Raw genomic sequence first — 20840 nt, forward strand, 5'->3', positions numbered from 1 at the left:
CTTATTTCCATTTTAAAAGTGATAAAATTAAAAGTAACATGGGCTTGAGTGTTAGTTACATCATTGTAGCACCAATAGCCCTTTCCATACTGAGAAAATGTAGGAAAGGGTTTTCTGGTCAGCATCTGCAGTTCTTTTCTTGAACTCCCTGATACTGTGTCCATCTTCGGCTTTGCAGATTCATAGCCTGAAGTTTTCACTCAGCAAAAGCCATTATATTTCCTGTAATGGCACACTAGGCCATTCCGTCAGTTGCTGCTATTTTCTAGACACCCACAATTATGTTGCACAGTTTGATTTGGTGATTTAGTGAATCCTTAAAATATTGCTTCTGCTTTTCTGCTTGTATTTTCCACATTTAGGCTTACTCTGAAGTAGCTCCTTTATGTCCTCTCATTCATTCCTTCAACGACAGATACTATTGAGTGTTTGTCATGTGCCTGGCACCCTTCCATTATGAGGAAACAGAATCATACAGTGGTTAAAACACAGATTTTTGAAAACCATGCAGACCTGCGTTCAAATTCTGACTTCTTCATGCTATGTGGTTTGGACGAGTAACTTGATTTTCTAAGTTTTACTTTTCTTGTTCATAAAATACTAGAAACTATCTTATAGGTAGGTTTGTTGTGGGAATTTAGAAAAGTTTAATGATATATAATATATTTAGCACAATGCCTGGCTCAAGTAAGAGCTCAGTAAATATGTATTATTACTGTTGTGGTGATCACTAAAATCGCTATCAATTTGCTGCTGTAATACTTTCTAGCACTTAGTTTCTGGTTATCTTGCTTTGCCATTTGATGTCCGTTGCCTTTTTGTTGGAATTAATCCATCTGTTTAATGAAAAGTCAGATGTAACATCTCTGGTAAAGCCAAGATACATAGCAGTTTAGATAGAACATACTATTTTATGAGTTTTTAATATGCTGCCATTTTTGGCACTACCTTTGATAATAGTTAAAGGATTTGTTGAAATTTTTGATGTAAATTATGTGATTAATATCTTGTAGAACAATGTATACTTTTGGGTAATGAAAGTCAGAAGAACTTTTTTTTGTTGGTGGTGGTGGTTGTAAACATTAGACTATCGGTATATGAACGTATTCTGAGTTTACAAGCAAGAGTTATGTCTTCTCTTTGTATCACCAGTGCCTCCCAGTGACCTGGCATGTAACAAGTGCTAAGAGAATGTTGAAGGAAGATAGAAGGAAGGCAGAAACATTGTATCAGTTATCTTCAGGCTTATCATTAGTCCACAGTGTCTTTGCTTTTAAGCTGCTTTTCCTTTAACTGTTGTCTAATCTATATATCTTCTCTACCTGAGAGTGTCTCTTTGTTTCTGTTATTGATGGCTTCTGTTGCCTGCCTTCTTTGTGTGAGCCTCCTAGTTTCTGCCATTGCTACTAAGTAACGGTGACAGATTCAATCGCACAGGAGTGCCGTATTGACTGTATGCCCTGATAAGTAATCCATAATCAATTATACACTGTGTGGGTGTACACTTAGTGACTTTTTGATAATTCTTTTTAAGATTTACCTTTGTTTATTTCATGCCTATTGAATTTTGTGAAATGCAGGTCACATCTCACTTCATATTCCACTTCCAGTTCTAAACAAAGCAAGCGTACAATTGTCGATTGCTTCTTCTGTCATTTGTGTAATCTTAGGAGTTGAAATTGATTAGTTATTACATTTATCCAATTCTCACATTTCCTACTTCAGAAATTTTACACTGTCCTCGAAGCCTCCAACCTTGTTTTTGCTTCCTTGATGAGAGACAATCTTGCCTATGTTACGGCAAAAGGTAGAAGACATTTCTTTATGCTCCCTTCTGCATCACAATTATTTTTTGTCTTCTGTTCTTTCTTGGTTCTCTGGAGGAAGAAGTGTCCTTCTTTTCCAAGTCCAACACTTCTACCCTTGCTAGTCTTCTTCCCCGGACCTCCCTCCAGCACCCCTCCTCTGTTTCCCGCTTCCCATCTTCCATCACCTTTTTCACAAGCTTCTTCCCGCCTACATACATGTTAAAATTTCTTTTATCCAAAAAGTAAACTTTCCCTCCATACTACTTTCATTCTAGTTATTTCCATCTATCCCTCCTTCCTTTCACTGTCCACTTCCATATGCCCTTATACTACTCTGTTGTAGCACTAACTTCACTAACCGTAACTGTCTATTTCCTGTCTTCCTTCTCCGTTAGACTGTAAGCCTTTAGGAGATCTCTGTCTTGATCACTATTGATTCCCCTGGGCCTAGGGTACTTCCTGGTACACAGTAGGCACTCAATAAATATTTGTTGAATGAATGAACAATATAGAGCCATGCCTATACCATTCACTTGTGAACCATCTGCAATTGTTTTCTACCCCTACATTTCTATTGAAAGTTCATTTGAAAAGCATCAGTGACCCCATAAATGCAAAATCTGGTGTCTTCTCGGTTTTCATCTTGCTTGACCACTCTATGACCATTAATGCTTGCAAATTTACTTTTTCCATATTTTCATGGGCACTTATAACTGGGTCACCTTGGGCCACTGTCAGCATGGTATTACATCCAAAAGAAATAGGCCCCAAAATCTTAGAAAAATAATGAACCTCTTTACTGTTTACAGAAATCTTCTAAGGAGGTCAAAAGGTACAATTACATGAAGTTCAACAAACTTTATGCAAGTTCCCTTTATCCATCTCTCTTCCCCAACCCTCATACAACTTGGCAGTTTTCCCCAATCTCTCTTTAACACTTCCCCAAAACCTTCTGTAAACTTTCTACCAAAAATCCCTTGTCCACTTTTCCCTTCTTCTGGGCCTTCTTTTCTCCTAAGAGTAACTCTATTCTTTCCAGTTTAAAGCACTTTTAGCCTCTGGGCTTCTTACACTTTCTCCCCCCCCCCCCCCCAACTGTTATCCTGCTCAGCATTCCAAAAGTAAGTCTGGGAACATTCTTTTGATTTTATTTGGCCTTTACCAACTTTCTTTGCATGGTTTTAATCAATCTGAAAGCCTTATATCAGGTACTATCTCCTACAGTTTATATTTCCTGAACTCCTAGGTTCAGCTGGGGTTCCTCCTTGTGTCTTTCTATAGTGCCCCATCTATAGCTATATTGAAATGATCTATTTGTGTCTCTCTCCTAGGGTATAAGCATCTTAAGGTTAGGGCTCCTGTCTTTTACATATACCCCTAGGATCTAGCATCTTGGAATGTGGTGGATGTTGATATCGATGTTGATATTGAACTGATGCTCCTGTGAACTCTGCTCCTTCCTGTCTTGCCACTGACTTTTATTTTGTTACTAGGTTTTAAAGTATAGATCAAAGTTTCCTTAGTCCTTTTTCTTATTTTATACTCTCTTAGTGATTTGTCCACTCCCAAAGCATCATTTATCACTTCTGTGAAGATGACCCCAGACCTATTCTCTAGCCTGTCTGTTCTCCTGATTATAAGACCTTTCATTTTCAAACTTGCACATTAGACATCTCCACATGGATATTTCTCCGGTATCTTAAGTGCAACAAAAACTTAGTAAACCGAATTCATTATCTTCCCCTTAAACTTGTTCTTCCTTTACGTGTTTCCTGTCTCAGTTATTCACACTCTTACCCTACCAGTTACCTAGGCTAATTAGAATCCTAGGAAATACATTGACTTCTTTCTCTTACACTCTTTACTCAATGCCTGTCCATCCTGCCTTTGAATGTTTTTCACATTCGACAACTCCTTGCCATCTCCACCTTTAGCAGTTTAGTTTGGACTCTTATCTCTTACCTACACTGTTGCAATATTCTCTTAACTGACCTCCTTTCTAACCTGTCTTCCAAGCTGCTGTCAGAACTATCTTCCTAAAACAGATCTCTTGCTACTGTATGTTCATAGCTTTTGCTTGTCACTTCACTAACATTCTCAGGTCTCAGCTTAAATGTCACTTCTGCATAAAGACAATCTAATGTGTGTTTTCAAATGGTTCTGTTTCATATTCTTTTCCGTATTATCATCTAATACAATTTGTAATTATGCTTATATTTGCGCATCGATTTGTTTAATGTTTGTCTTCCCACTGGAAAGATTTATGTAAGAGACTAGAGAGAGAGAGAAAAAAAAAAAAGACTGGGAAGAGTTATATAGACCCTGTGCCTACCAAAATGCTTGGGACATAGTAATGTTTAAAAAAATTTTTTTGAATGAGTAGATAGATGATAGCTTAGTAGTATAGGCAAGCAGGAGTTAGCAAAAGCAGAGAAGTTACGGTGTCCTAGAATCTTCCTGCATTCTCAGGGTCCTTGGTTTGTGTTCTAGCCTTTTTGAAATAGTAATTGGTTCTCCCTTCTGCCTTTTGCTACTTCCCTCAGGATGAGAGTCAGCAATTATATTATGGCACTCATACTAATGCTGATCTGGGGGCCCTTGGTGGTGGCAGCTAGATTTGAATTGATGCATAGGTGGTGCCTTAGGCATGCAGCCAAACAGGTATGTGCTAGGTTGTGTTAACCCAGATTCCTTTTTAGCCTCTTGAGTGGTACAAGCCTTTGTACTGTATGTTAATTAAAGTGTTTATTACTTATAGGACCAGTTGTGCTTGAAATGAGGTATTTATTTGCCTTTTAAAGATTGAAGATTTTAACAAACTTTTATTGAATAGAAGATGAAATAAATTGTTAAAAAATATTATCTAGAGAGAGAATAGTAATTAGCAAATTAAACATTTCCCCCTTGCAGAGCCTGCTCAGGTGTCAAAAGTCCAAGAAGTTCATGAGTCGTCTTCACATTTCACTGTCTTAGATTGACCTGCTTCATCCATTCAGTAGACATGCTGAGCTTCTACTTTGGGCAAGACAAAGTTAGGTGCTAGGGTTATAGAGATAAGAAATGCAGTCCTGAGAGGAAGAAGAACACATTGTAAGGATACACAGAAGTGGAATATTAAGGCACCTTGAGTCAGGGAAGGCTTTTCATAATTTCTAAATTCTTGAGTTTCGAATTAGGCAGAAAAACTTTCCAGGTAGTTACGGAGATGTGGGACCACATATAGACCAAAAGCAGAAATGTGAGACAAGGCAATGACCAAATCAAGAAAGATCGTATATACCAAGTAAGTACTTTGAATCATATTTTCAAGATTAGGGGTAGCAGGTGAAGGGTTCTAAAGCAGCACTGAAAGCACTGAGACTGAATTGGAACAGAGGCGGAAGGTAGTACTTGTGGAGAAATCAAATAGAAGCCAGTTTCAGAAATCTAGAAGTGATAAAGGCCTAAATTTAGGTAACAGCAATGGAACTATGGAGATGGATAAGGATGCTATAATTATTTCAGAAGTGGAATTTTCCAGACAGTGGAGAGGGAGAAGGACTCTGGTATGATCCTCAGGTTTGGGCACTCTGTTTGGGCAAGTGGGTGGTGGCCTTCTCTAAGGCAGGGAACACTGGAGGAGGAACACTTGTTCTAAGGGGGAAGTATCAAATTAAAGTTCAGGTGTGTTGAGTTTGAGGCACTTGTAGGACATCTAAATGGGGCTACTTAGTAGGAGCAAGAGAGATTGTCCCAGGGGCTGGAGATTTAGGGGTCATTAGTGTAATATGGTTGTTGAAGCCATAGGTTTTGAAGTGATTACCAGGAAGAATAAATAGAGACAGTATATTATAATACTATTCACATTATTTTAATTTATTATGTTTAGGTTAGTTTTTTCCAATTTTAGTTTTTCATTTGGGAAATGATGTTTGGCCAGCACCGGTTCTCTCTCTGTTTTTTTCCCCACCTCACCCCACACCCTCTCCACCTGCATCAGGTAAAATCCATAATATAACATGTATTTGATATTACTCTAAGAAATACTGGATAGTTAAATTTTAATAGTATTAGGCAATGCGAACTAATCTATGTGTTGTATTTACAGGGCTTTTAAAAAAATCTGTAAGATCTATTTAAAAAGAATATTTATTTAAAAAGGACATATCTTATTTTCAAAAATAAAACAATCTGTTAGTGTTCTTGGACTGAACAAGATTTGAGTCCTATAGCTTTGATCTGTGTGGGAATTGTTTGTGAGTTAGTTCCTACGCCTCTGACCAAGGCAGAAACTGTTTCTGAAAATTGGGACGATACCATCTGGGTAAACTAATAGAATCTGACATAATCCATATGATAAATTTAAGTAATTTGGTATTCATAGCTAGATTCTACAGGGGAAAAATGCTATTAAACATTGAACAGATGATTGAAATATATTAATTTTACTTTGCCAAGCTGCACTTTTTGGACTAATGCATATTTAAAATAACAGTTAATAAAAACTGGGACCTGCATTGTAATATGTTCCTGTGGCTTTCATTGGTTTCTCTTAATTTCTTTTCACCTTTCTGAGGGGAGAACTTAACAATAAAACTTTAGATCTTGCCATTTTAGATAACCAGTAGAATTCAAGAGGAGATTTTTGTCAACCTCAGAACTGAAACAAAGCAGCCTACTTACCCTTCCCGGGCCATTGGATACTTAGGAAGGTATGCAGAAAGACTTAGAAGTCAGCCTTGTTTGGGATTGAAACCAGTGATTTAATACTGAGAACATAGGTCTGTATACCATTTGAGCTGTCCAACTGTTGACTAACTTAAAATCTGCCTTTAAAGGGAAGATATTCCCAGGATTCTTTGTGTGTCAGATTTCAGTAGTGTAAATTTTATGGATAAGTTATGACCCTTAAAAACTAAAGTTAATAATAGAAATGCTGACAGACTTAGAACTAGAAGAGGATAGTTATGATGAAACAACATTTTATTGTAATGTTATAATCTATAGTAAAATGGAAAAAAAAAACCTTTAAAGTTTTTTGTTCTAATGCGTTGAAAATAGTTTTTTTTTCTTGTTTTTTTTTTTGAACTTTAATCAAAATAGGTATTAGCATAAACCTAATATCCATATCAAAATAACACACCAGGCATTGCTGTAGCACAGAATCATTTTAAATCATAAAATTTTTAACTAATATGTTTTACATTTTCTTTTTAAAATAAATTTGTTTTTAAACATCGATTTTTTTTTCCTGGCAAGCCTCTATATACCTATTCTACCTTAGTAAATCACTAAGAGATTATTGAATAAAGATAATATGTGTATTTAGGCTTTTGAAGGATTATAACACAAATGAACAGTGAAATAGAATTTTAGAATATATACTTTCTACACTGAGAACTTCATTTGCTTAATAATCTTTGTGTTTGTTGATATTCTTCCTCACCCAATGCCAACGTTTTGAAGATAAATTTTATTTAGAAATTTCTTTCAAGATTTGTCAGTATGTTACCAATAAAACACACATGTGCATGTGCGCACACACATTCTTTATAAGCTAATGAATACTTTAAATTTACATTGCATATTTTGCCAAAAGTTTTTAAGTGGTTATACATTATTTCTTTAGCTTTACAAGATCACTAGATGACTCAGAGATAGAGGATAATTTCTTGTCGAAACACTTTTTTCATGCAGTGAAACCCCTAGCGCTGTCATTTCATTAACCAAACCCAGTTTACAGACTTAATCAATGGAAAAGTAAAACCAGCACCTCTTGATTTCCTGGTTTTGTGTGTTTTGAGGTAGTGCTGACTCCTGAGTATGAACGTTGTGATAGGAAATAATACTAGGTACTTGTAAAAAAATATTAGAAAAGAGTTGCCAAACATCTCATTTGTCTGATTTTCTCATACTTCAGAGCTCTGCCCTATTAAAAGTTAAATCTAGATTCATAGTGATCTTGTATTTGAGCCCGTTCAGTCACTTGATATGTTACTAGTGTGTCATCACTCCTTTGTAGTATTCTATGAAGAAAATTTGGCAGCCCAATATTTGAAAAATATTACTAACATTTTTTGCCAAGTCGTTACTTAAAATCAAACTGTGATTGAAACTAAATTTATCATCCTACTACCAGAACTGACTCCCCTTGCTGACTTTGTTTTGTTCATGCTATCACTGTCACTTTGCTTATCACACAGATTTCAAAGCCCTGTTTCTTGAATTTGTTTTTTAAAAAATTTTTTATTTTATTATTAGTTTCAAGTATGCAGTACATTGGTTAGAAATTTATATATATAGTTTATAAAACAATCCTAATTGTTTTTTCTCTCCTCTGGCTCTACACCTAGCTATCACATTAATGCTAACTGCATTCCCTATGCCGTGCTCCCCATCCCCATGACCAGCTATTAACTAATTTGTACTTCTTTAATCTGTTCTTGATAGTTCCAACCCGTGGTGACCTCTTCCTTTGATTGAACTAACATCATTTACCTTATCAGTTATTCATTTTAATCTTTTGTGTTATTGCATTATTATTTAATTACAGTGACCCCATGATTAGACTCTTAGCCTTTCGAGAACCCGGACTAACAGTTTTACTCTACAGCATGTAGGGTTATGACTGAGGGAGTCCCAGGACTGTCCTCATTCTCTGTTCTCTAGGTGTCAGTCAATTTTGGTTTCATTATTTTCAGTGTCCTCTTCATGTCCCACTTTTGGTTTAAGCCTTCTATTGCTCTACTTTTGGCTACTGTGGTTCTTTTAGTATCTTGTGTTTATGAAGATTATGGATGATTTTAGCAGATTCTTGAGCTAATTTTATGGGAATACAGGGGTGATTATTTTAGCTTTATTTCTATTGAGATTCATTTTTAAACTGTACCACAAAAATTCTACCTTCTTATAATTACTTTAATAATATTCATTTATCAAGATGTTTTGAGAGTCTTTGTTTAGAAGCAGTAGTTTGTATATAATAAGAATTAGCCATACTTTTACTTTTGATACAGAATAGAAAGACAAGACAAACATTGTTGAGTTCACAAACACAACTTTTCTTCCCAAACTCTGTTGCTTACTATGCTGGTTTTATAGCTCGATGGGAACAGAGCAGGTAGAAATGTAAGTAATTATAATATCATGTTATGTAAGTCACTACAAAGTAAGGCTTATGCTTATTTTATTTAGCCACCTGGCAGTTTGTATATACCTTTCTTTGAGCCATAATTCTGTTGAATTGTAGATGGGGACTCTAGAGATTGAGTATAACCTCATTTTAAAATGGAAAAAATCGAGGTAAGTGATTACACAAGGTCACGTGTAGTTAATGAAGTCAGGAATAGAGGCCAGTTATTTCTTAAAGATTATTTTAGAAGGTAGTAATATGTACATGCAAAAAAGTAAAACAGTACAAAGAGGTATACTGTGAAAGGTAAGTTTCTTCCTACCCCATCTCTGTTCTCTCATTCTTTTCCTCTGAGTCAAGAAGTTATGTTTCTTGGGCTTTCAAGATCTGTTATATATATATATATGAAAGAGCTGTATCTATATATGTATACATTCTCCTTCATGCAAATGGTAGCATATAGAACACACTTTTTTGTATCTTGCTTTTTTTTTTCATGTTTTAACAATATGTCCGAAGATAGTAGAACCCAGATGTTTTTATTTCTTGGCCCATGAACTTTCCATTTTAACTATATTGCTTATCATTTACTATATCACTAGACATCCAGTTTTTTTTAATATGAATGGACAAAGTGTTAAATTATTTTTTGTTTCTAGCATATCGTATCGAGTACCTAATGAGTATTTCACATTTTATTTTCAGAAAGACTGAGATCATGATCACTAATTTATTTTATGATAAATGTTGAACTTAAAAAATAATAAATGTGTAGAATAATTACTAATTACCAAAAATAGTTGATTGAGATATTTTCTTTTCCATTTGATAAAGAAATGACAGGTGAAGTTTTCAGGGAAATCATTTACCTTTAGACTTGTGTAAAAATCTGTGTGCTGGTACAAAATAGGTTAATATCTCAGTGCCAGTGAAAAGCAATGATGCTATAAATATCAAGCCACAAATGTTTATTTTCTAAATTTTAGAGCCTCCAACTTCATATGCAGATTACAAAATAATTTCTCATTAGTTTCCTGAAAGTTTTTAACTATCTTTTAATCTTCTTGATAAGACTCATAATCACCTATAAAAGTATACCCTAATTTTGATCATTCTGGATTTATTTTGGCTAACTTATCTATCAAAACAATTATTGCTTTATTTTTCAGAGGTTAATGGGGCCTATCTGAACTGCTTGACTTTAGATCTTTTGGACCAAACTGTATCACAAAAGACAAATCATTAAAAAAAAAAATGTGTCCATACCAAATGTCCATGATAGGATTCATAGAAGTTTAGTACTTATATTTGGACTACATAATTAGCCAGTAATCTCAGCATTCTCCCCAAAGATGGCAGTACTTCTCTATTACTTTTCAATGTATTCTCTTTGAAAATAGTATTAATTATAACTCTGTTATTGATTGGAAAAAAATTTATCAGATTAAAAGTATATTTTCATAATACTGTCACCATGGTTAAAATTCAGTAGTAGAACAAGTAAGATTGTATCCTTGAGGTTCATAGCATTAATGTAGCTTTGTGTGTTATCCTCAATCCTGAACCATGGGGTCCTATTGGTTCTTATTGCATTGTGACTTTGGAATTCTTTGTGTAAGACTGTGAACTAAAAGCTTGTCGAGAATTGTGATTAAGTCATGTTAGGAACTTGCTGTATTTATAGGTCTTTCTCCTATGGAGATGTTAACAGAAAACAAAAATTGAACAAAACACCCCAGACAGGAGAAAAAGAGACACCCTAAATAACTGCATATCATGTGTTTGTGGGCATGGGAAATGTTTTGATATTTATTTTTTAGTAAAAGTTTATATGTCCAAGTTCTACTTGAACTTTTTTGTTTGGGTGACTAATTCTTTTAATAAGTGAAACAAATGTTTATTTGCACCATTAAAAAAACTTCAACCTTCTCTGCTATAAAAACTAAGTTCAGAATTCACAGGTAGTTCTCTGGAGCATAGAGAAAGAATGCTATATTTCCGCCTTTTTCCATCATTTCCATTTCTAATGAAATGGTTCTAGTGTGTGTGTGCATGGAATCACATGGCATTGTAGTTTGAAGATGGTGAACAGCAAGAGAGGGCAGGCTAGCCTTCCTGCCAGGCCTCTCAGGTAACTTTGACATGGCTACTGCTTTCTAAGGCTGGCCCTGATTATTGGTTCATCTAGCAAAGTGACTGGGTGCAAGAGGACTGTGTCACACTAACTAGCCTCATAGGTACTGGTGTGTAAATACCACAATGCTAGTTTTTAAAATTTACAGTAGGAGTATCAGGCACACTCACTTTTCATGTTTATGATACAATGCATTTTCTCCCACTAGGCAAAAATCTGCATGGAAAACTAAATTATAATCGTGAGGTTGATTAATGAGCATTGAGTCAGCTCTCTGACCAATATCAGCAAGCTCTGGTCATGTGATACATCTTTCCCATAGGAATATACTTGCTACTCAGACCAGATATTTTTCCATTTTCAGAGCATCCTTTCTACTGGACAAGATTGCAGTCGCGAGGCCAGCTTTTGCTTTCTTGATTTCTTAGAGAGTTACTGTAGACTATCTCCTTTAGTACCTCCCTCCCTCCCCCCGCCCAGTACAATTTAATAAAATTGCACTGATGTATGTAAAACATTTAGCCTAATGCCTGGCAAATCTGTAAATAAATGACAACTAGTATTAATAAGTGTAATGTGTTGAATTCAGGTCACTTTGATACTTTATAATGTCAAGGACAATCTTTTGAGCCATTTCTTTAGATGACTGATCTATCTCATCTTTTACATATGTTTTTATTCTTTAAGTCTTTATTCTTTAATTCTTTTAAGTCCTTCATTTTTTCTTAATGTCGAATCCATGAGCTAATTAAGACAATCTTTTTTTGGCTCTGCATGATTTTGCTACTCTTTTGTTTTTGAGATTTTGATGGTTTTAAAATTTTAGTTTCTTGATTTGAGTAGGTGATGTCGGTTGTAGTCCCTTCCGTCTAATCAGGCTTACCTTCATTTCAAGCTCAGCTTAATTTCTTTCTCTTAAAGTGTAAAGTTATTTTGAAAGTGGTAGCAGCATAAGGATTCTGTTCTGAACAGTAGGATGGCTGTGGAATTTGGAGGCAATGATTGAAAAACACAGGGGTGGAGGTTTGATGATGGTGAGTTCAGCAGTCAACAATGACATTACAGATCTTACAAATATACAACAGACAAATCAAAACTTTGTGTGAAAATGTGTACAGAAAGGAATAATTCAGATGAGTCAGTTGGTCACTTCAGCAACAATAAGCCTTGCCAGCTTTCCTCTCTTCATGCATTCGGGGATGAGTTATTCTTTTAAGAGTGGCAATATAGATTTGTGAAAACAGTGGGAAATTGCCACAGCTCTTTCTGGTGTTTGTAAAAATAAAAGTTATGGTACATTTTTACAGTTGGTGGTTTGAGACCCACACTTTGAAAACAGTCATAAATAGTAAACATTGTGGGAGTTAAGAAAATGGGTAGATCATTTCAGACTGCAGTAATCAGAGCTTATCAGAATGGCTTTGTTCTGAGTCTTCAGGGATAGGCAGCATTTGAACAGATGAGAGAGAGGAGGGAGAAGGCATTTTTTTTTGATGGGTGAAATACCAAGAACAAAAACATTGGATGGGAAATAATAGTGTATGTTGGGGAAGTGGAGAGTCAAGTAGTTTGGTGCAAAGGTTCTTAAATATGGCCCGTGAAAGAATTGAGGCAGTGCTTCTGTCAAATGATATTACTTCAGAGTTAGAAAAATATGGGTACTATGCCATTTCTGTTCAGCATGTAAATGAATGAAACTATTGGTGCTTCTCAGTGCGTCAAAGTTCATGTTTTCATGTCCAATGTCATCAAAGGAGAATTCCATTTTAGGAAAAGTATTCTTTTTCGGATACCTTTTGTCAACATCTCCAAAATTCCCCACTCCCTCTCATATATCTTCAAGTGGAAGAAAAGAAATGATAGCACTCTGAGGGCAGATGTGTATCTGTGGTGTCAGACACATCATGGCTTTCCTGCTTTGATGAGGAAAGGGTAATCACACATCATTGTGCCTTTTTATTTTTCGTATGAGCAGCTATCACCAGCTTTCTAAGAGATATTGCCAAGAAATAGGAACAGAATATGTTTTTCTCTCCCAAACAGAAACTTGCTGTTTTTCCAGAGGTCTTAACTGAATTTGAAGGCAAAGGAAATAATGTGACTTTAACTTGAAAATCTTGGAGGAATTTAGTTTTCCAGTACACAGGCTACCTTAACCTGACACAGCATGCTATGGAATACTGCTTTGGTTCCGCGTACCTTTGTGAGTCAAGGATTTTGGCATTTGTTTGCCACTGAGAAAAATTGCACTTGATTATCAAAGATGATATATGTGTTTCTATGTCAAAGACCATATCACAATTTCAACTCAATATGCCAAATCTCATTGAAATTTACTACTGAGCAGTTAGAATTTTTTTAATTAATTTTTTTCAGGACGTCATCATTTTTCTTTCATGAAAAATAACAATGTGAGGGAGGCATAAACCTTTATAAACAATGTTTTTATATGTTGCATACATTCAGGAAATCAGTTTCCAGTGATCTAAAGTATATGGTGTATGCATTTCTTTGCATGTTTCTGGAGGAGAAAGTCCACATCTTTAATCAGAATCTTAGACTGGTCTTTGACTCCCCTGAAAAGTTAAGGACTAATAATTTAGCTGGTATGGTGACAGTGGGGTGCTCTGGATGAATTTGAACAAAGGAATGACAGGAAATTAGAAAGCTCTTCTGAAAAATATGGGAGGGAAAGCTTTGGCAAGACTGTGGGGTGGTTCAGGAATTTCAGTTAGCCCCAGGGTTTGGGTTATCCTAATCATCTGAAGGTAATTTTCTAGATAGAGCTTCTCAAAGATAAGAACGTTGTGCTTTTTTTTTTTTTTTAAATTGTAGTTGTTCTTAGTGTCTGATGACAATGGTCATTCAAAAATGTCAAATTAAATTGAAATCGCTATATGGATAATGAAAGTCGGACGATAGCATCAAAAATAAATGCTGTCTTATCTGTATTTAATCCTGTTATGTTAAATCATTTGGCGATAAGGTTTTTGGAGAGGTAGTGCTTCATAAAAAGCTCATATAACCTTTTTTGTTCGGGAGCAGTTGGTTAATACAACTTTCGGCCTCTTAGGATTTGTCTTCTTTGTAAATTTTATTTCTGATAATTTTGTACTGAAGGCATGCCTTTAGACATGATAATTTTATCCAGTACCTTCAGAGAGAAGGAAACTTGTGGGATGGTGCAGTTGATTAGGTCATCATCTGTTTAAGCAACATTCCAATCAATATCTAAGCTTAGATTAGCTCATCATTAAGTAAAATCACCCTGACAACTCTGAGGTCACTTTGGCTTAAAATATTGGAACTTATAATGGTATAATGGATCTTCTTTCAGTTTCATAACAAAGACCTGGAACCCTGCCCCAGTGTCATATTAGTATCATTTTATTGTCATCCTTATGCATTTTCTTGGAATAAGGTTTAGCAAGACGGATTCCCTATATATAAATTAATATCTGCTAAAACTTTTTAATTTGTTACAATCGGAAGACCAAGATGTTAAGTTTAGACTCTAATTCATTGTAATATTTTAGTTTCACTCCAACATAGTTCTTTCAGGTTAAAGACAAAATTATTGAATACATTGTTAAGACATTGGTATTATCTAAAATATTCTAACATATGTTAAATTTTTCCTGTTTTTAGCAAACTTTGTGTTCCCAAGTATGTGGGATTACAGATCAAACTGGGTTTGTTAGAAACCTAGAAAGCTTTTTTTTTTCCCCCTGAAGTAGAAATGTTTAATAGAGTAAAATAAGGTATAACTCAACAAAGACAGTGGTTTTGTTTAAGGGATAAACTGCTCTGTAATACTCTGATTTACTTAGAATGTTTGAGAAAGATAAACTGTGGATCATTCATTCTTAAAATCTTTGGATGTCTACCACTTTGCTACACAATGTAATTATTTTCATAAATTTGAATTGGGAGAAAGAATAGGCACATAAGAATGGAGTAAAATTCCTTTTATTAAATTAACTTGTATTTTTATTATAAAAATAAAATATGCTAATTGTACACAATTTGGGAAATATATAAAGATTAACTGCTGCCTCATCACCTAGAGATAATCACTTAACATTTTGGATTGTTTCTCTCCATTATTTTATACATGTGGTGCGCTGTGTGTGTTTATACACAAGTACACACATAAGTGTACACAACCGACGCATACTACAAATGGGGATGAAACCAATGTTTTTTATTTCATCTAGTATAAATACTTTCCCATATTATTAGGTATTATTTCTCAGCATTATTTTAATAGCAGGTTAGTATCCATTATAAGAAAAAGACTAATCAACACCTTATTGTTGGGTATTGTTCCTTTTTTACTGTTTTTCTTGTTTTTCTAGCCACTGCTCTGAATACCCTGCATAAAAATTTCGTATGTCGTCATAATAATTATTACTTAAGGGAAAACTCTAAAACTAGAATTTCTGGGTCAAAGATATTCAGAAATGTAAGGGTTTTGATACGTTTTCCTAAATTACTAAAACATATATGAGACTTTAATTGGATGCTGGTTTCCTCTGATTGATGCAGGTTTACATCTGTGTTCATGTGGCAGACAACCTGTTGGGCGGAAACGGCATCGCGCTGAGTTTGGGTTTGCAGCCCTTTGATTAGCTGGGAGGCGAAGCGCGTTTGTCCCGTTTCTAACCGGGTGTCTTTGTCTTTCTCCCTGGGGATCGCTGCCACCCGCGCGGGCCGAAGCCTCGGGAAGCCGTCGCCCCGCAGTGCCGCAGCCCTGCACCCGGCTGCCCCGGGGAGCCGCTGCCCGCCCGCGGTCGCCGTCACCACGCGCCAGGCCGCCGCCAGCTGCCGTGCCAAGCTCCGCGGCGGCGCCGCCCGGGAGCGCCAGCACGCCGCCCGGGGCCTCCGGAAGCCCGCGCCCCCGTGAGCGCCACTGCCGGGAGACCCGAGGGATGACGCCGGCACTCCGCACAGCTCCGAGTTCCTCGGGCGCCTCTCCGAGTCCCGCCTCTCTTCCCCGCTAACCCTGCGGACCCTTCCAAAGCTCTCGGAGTCCACTCTGTCATCCGCGAACTCCCAGTGTCCACAGCGTTTCGCAGACCCCCTTGCTTTAATTGAACCAGGTTTACCCCAGGACTCATTCCCCCGCAGCCCCTCAGGAGGACCGTGTGCCTTAGGGCCGGCGGGTGGGGAGAATGGCCTCCTTGCTAGTTGCTACTCGCAGAGCGTTACTTCCTCATCCCGCCTGCCAAAATCCTGGCTTCTTTGAGAATCGAGCCACTGGACAATAGCATCCTCTTTCCCTCCTCCACTTAATTACCTAGTCAGGTTCTTTCATTATTCTTCAAAGACTAGCTGCTACTTTAGTCTTTGTCACCTCAAATTCTATCAACCAGCTAACTGCCCCCGACCCCCGCCCCACCTCCCATCTGCCAGAAGATTGTTTTAATAAGTGTACAAATCTTCAGTAACTGTGGGGTAATCGCCCCATTTTGGAGCTGTGTAATGCATTACTGTGGCTGAACTTGAACTTTAACATCCAGTCCCCTCCTGTAACTTCATCTGCAATGACCATTTCTTTCCTTCGGAATCCGTTCTCCCTCCCATGGTTCTAGACTGCCATCCCAGGAAACCCCGTACCTACTGGGTTTGCACTGAGGCCCGGCTTCTCCCAGGCTGAGACTGAGCACGGTGAGGCTCTTAGTGATGGCTCATTCGCGTGAGATGCTGGACTCCTCCAATGAGCAACTCTGGCGTGGAAACTCCTCAGCAGCCTGGCTGAAACTTTCTTAGAACTGTGCTGGGTGCAGTCTAAGGCTCTTCTTGCCCCATCCCTGTCTCCTTTCATAGGTGTCAGACTTGCGTTATGGTATGAAGACCTCCCCTTCCCTGCTTCTAATTCCTTCCCTTTATCCTTCATTGATTTTGCCTCAATAAAACTTGCAAGTTGAACCTGCCTTGGTGTCTGCTTCTAGGAGGACCTGAGCTAACATACTATCAGACATTCCACTCTAATCACATCTTCCTATCCCTCTGGATCCCTTGTGCACCGACAGCTAATTCATTAACCTCATTTTCTCCACTGCTTATCAGTCCCTTCTAGGATTCACTTCCTTCCTTGCCTAGCCTAGATCCAGTAGTCCGTCATTATTATCTTCCTCCTCGAAATACAATGCTTTCAACAGTCTTAAACCTCGATTTCTTCCAACTTACTTTCCTGGTAAAATCCCAACTCTGGATGAAACTTACCATTTGCCTTCCATGGGCCTGACTGGGAAAACTGAACATTTTCTTCAAGAAAATCATACAACACGGCCAACTAGTTTTACTTTCAATCCATTGTCTCAAACTTCAAATTGGTGCTATTTATTGTTCCTACTTTAGTCTCGATTTCCCACTTCTAAAACTACTATTTATATCTTTTCATCTCAAATTTTGCTGATCACCTCCTAGTTTACTTAAAATTTCCCTTGGAAAATAGATGATATTACATACAAATTTCCTCATTTTTCTATTGCAAGAGACCCCCCACTCCCCCGCCTAATTGGTAACCATCTTCCTTTTAGTGACCATGGAGGAAGTTTTAAAGGCTACCTCCTCCTCTTTTGCTCTGGATCACATCTCTTCTTGCCTTGTCGAGGATTTTTCTTCGTAGGTTTTCCCCTTTCTCTCTTCTGCGTTATCAGGCTTTATCTTGAATGGACCATTCTCATCAGACTGCACACATGCTCCAGTGTCCCCTATCTAAACAAAACCTTTCCTTGTGCACATCTTTTCCGTCTATGTGCCATTTGTCAGCTTTCCTTCATAACTGTACTTCCTTATGAAGCTATCCTTATATATCCTTTTCATTTTCTAATCGTCCATTCACTTTTCAATCCACAGCGTGACTTCCTCATCACCACCACTGGAAGTGTCGTTGTTAAGGTCACCAGTCACTTCCATTATTACCTTTGCAAAAGGATGCTTTCCTGTCCTCACCGTGACCACTCTCGGCTCCTTTAAATGTTCTCTCTTCATATCCAAGACACTTCTCTCCTGGCTTTCTTCTTGCTTCACTGATCACTCCTCAGTGTTATGTCTGATCTCCCGTCTAACTTTGAAAAGTTGGGGTCTCTCACCTCCATTTGGGTCCCTTTTTTCTTTCTATGTCCCACCCCCCCCACCGCGGATAATCCTATCAATTTCCATGGATTTAAACACTGTCTTTATGAAAATGAGTTCCAAATTTACGTTCCCTACCTTGATCTTTCCTCTGAGTTCTGGGCTCAAATGCCTAATTGCTTGTTCAATATCTTCTTTTAGATGATTCAGATTTTTCAGCCTTAATACGTCTAAAATCTAATTCCTCATTATCACCCCAAACCTGTTTCCCCCATTTCCTCTATTATAGTAAATAGCACCACCTTAATTGCTCAAGCCAGAAACCTAGGCGTCATCCTTGATTCTTTCTATGACCTCTCCCCCACATCAAATAGTTCAGCATAATTTATTAGTGTTATCCTCAAAATACACCTTTAATCTGTCTGCTTCTTTCCATTTTGAATACCATCACTTAATCCTGATCAATTTTTTTTTTCTCACCTGATTATAAAGAGGTGAGATTATAAAGACCTGGTCTCTCTGCTCCAACTCTTGACCCACGACCCACTTCTGGATAGAATGGCAACAATGATCTTACTCATAAATTGAATTGAGTAAAGTGTTGCTCACAGATAAAATCTAAACTCCTTAAGTGGCTCACAGAGCCTTGCAAAACCTGATCCTTACTTATCACTCCAATCTCATCTGTGCTTCTCTGTTTATTGCCCACTATGATGCAGCCACACTTGTTCCTCCAACATGCCTGAGATCTTTTTTGCACCTCAGGGGCTTAGTACATGCTGTTATTTCTGCTTAAGCTGCTCTCCTTGGCTATCCTTGTTCCCACCACAACCTTGTCTTTTAGATAATACCTTAATTACAACATCTTGAGATAGGCTTGCCAGGAGCCTTGACTGAAAGCAGTCCTTGCCTCTCTCCTTCCATTTGGTATCTCCTTTCTTTACTCAACTCCCATATCTCAACTTGTAACTTTATTTATTTATTTACTTTTGTTGTGTGTATTTGCCATCCTGGAATGAATGAGAGAAGACTGTGTCTGGATATGTAGATTCTTCAACATTGTATTCTCAGTCCCTAGAACAACACTTGGCACTTATTGGGTACACAATAAATATCTGTTAAAGAAATGAATAAACACATTTGCTAATTTTTCTTTGGGAGTTTTTTTATTGGTTTGTAAGAGTTCTTTATATATTAAAACCACTAACCATTTGTTTATTCTATATGCTGCAGACATTTTGTCCCTTGTCATATATGTACCAATTTAATTCATGATGTCTTCAATATACAGATATATTACATTTTTCATTTAGATAAATCTATCTTTTCTTTCATGATTTCTGCTTTTGGTAATATGTTTTAAAAAGTCTTCTACATCTCAATGTTATATAAATAGTTGTCTATGTTTTCTTTAAAAAATATTTTTTAGATTTAAATCTTTACTCCAAATGAAATTTATTTTTGATATAGATGTGATTAAGGCTCTACATATTTATTTAGTTGTTGCATCACCATGTATTGAAAACTCTCTTTTCCACTGTTTTAAAAAATTCACATTTGTCAAATATTAAATATTTACATATACTTGGAGTGTTTCTGGTTTTATTATTTGTTTGTTTGTTTGATATATCCTTCTCTATTCCTGAACCATTGTCATTTCATATTGTCATTTTATAAATTGCTTTATTGTGTGATTAACCTTTTAATGGGATAAATATTACTTTTCTTTTTCAAAATATTTTTAGCTGTATTTGTGCATTTATTCTTCCAGATAAACTTAAGTTACATTTTGGTCAAGTTTCAAAATAAATTCTATTGGCATTTTGTTCAGAATTGCTTTAATGTTATAGATTAATTAGGGGAAAATTGCCATCTTTGTAATATTAATTTTCTCATTCAGGAACTTGTCACATGTCAAGATTATTAAAAACATATATTCAGTAATTTTGTAGGTCCTTCATATTTCTTATTAATATGAGATTTCATATCTTTGTTGGGATTATTTTCTCATTGTGTTTTATAACTAGATGCTCATTGCAGGGTCAAATTGTTGTATTTTGTATTTGATAATTTTTCTAAACTTTTAAAATTAATCCTACTAGTTGATTCCCTTCTAAGTAGACAATCATTTGATAATTTTCTCTCTTTACAATATTTATACCTCATATATTAAATAAAGGATGGTATTAATTTTGCTCTTATTCCTGACATTTTAGGAATGCCATTAATATTTCACCAGCTTTTAATGTTAGCTGTTGGACTAAAACAGAGGTCTTTATCAGGCAAAGGACGTGGTTTCCTGGTTCAAGTATACTAAGCATTTTACTGGAAGTTGTTGTTGAATTATATTAAACATGTTCTGGGGAACTAGAAATTTTATGATTTTAGTCCCTTGACCTATTATTACATTAAATTATATGAATAGATTTTTCAATATTGAATTATTTCTGCATGAGATGCATTTTGTTTCCCCTGGGGGGGGCTTTTCCTCTTTCAGTATAATGTCGAACTTAGCTTCTTGCATTTCATTTAGGTTAATTGCATTTATATTTATGAATAAGATAGAATTGTAGTTTTATATTTTAAAATTCTATCTTTATCAGATTCCAAATATGTTCTATGCTCTAGATTAGTATAGAATATAGGAATTGCCTATTTTTAGAAGGTTTGGAAGATTTCACTCAGCACTGTTTAGGCTCTAAGC

General features: G+C 36.4%; 1 protein-coding gene across 2 annotated transcripts in view; it reads left to right on the plus strand.

Annotated features, from left to right (window-relative positions):
- The window catches only part of ZNF800 (zinc finger protein 800), a 46419-nt gene extending 27131 nt beyond the window's left edge, over window positions 1–19288 (plus strand). The window contains exon 6 of one of the 2 annotated variants that reach the window (XM_039861031.1): window positions 15773–19288. In XM_039861031.1, coding sequence (XP_039716965.1) covers window positions 15773–15959 — 187 coding nt within the window. In that variant the 3' untranslated portion in view covers window positions 15960–19288. Of the gene's footprint in view, window positions 1–15601; window positions 15675–15772 lie in introns of those variants that run through there. The other variant, XM_039861033.1, reaches the window with a different exon arrangement.
- The last annotated feature ends 1552 nt before the right edge of the window (window positions 19289–20840 follow it).

Source organism: Pteropus medius, unplaced genomic scaffold, assembly GCF_902729225.1.
Source record: "Pteropus medius unplaced genomic scaffold, Ma_sr-lr_union100, whole genome shotgun sequence".
Lineage (NCBI taxonomy): Eukaryota > Metazoa > Chordata > Mammalia > Chiroptera > Pteropodidae > Pteropus > Pteropus medius.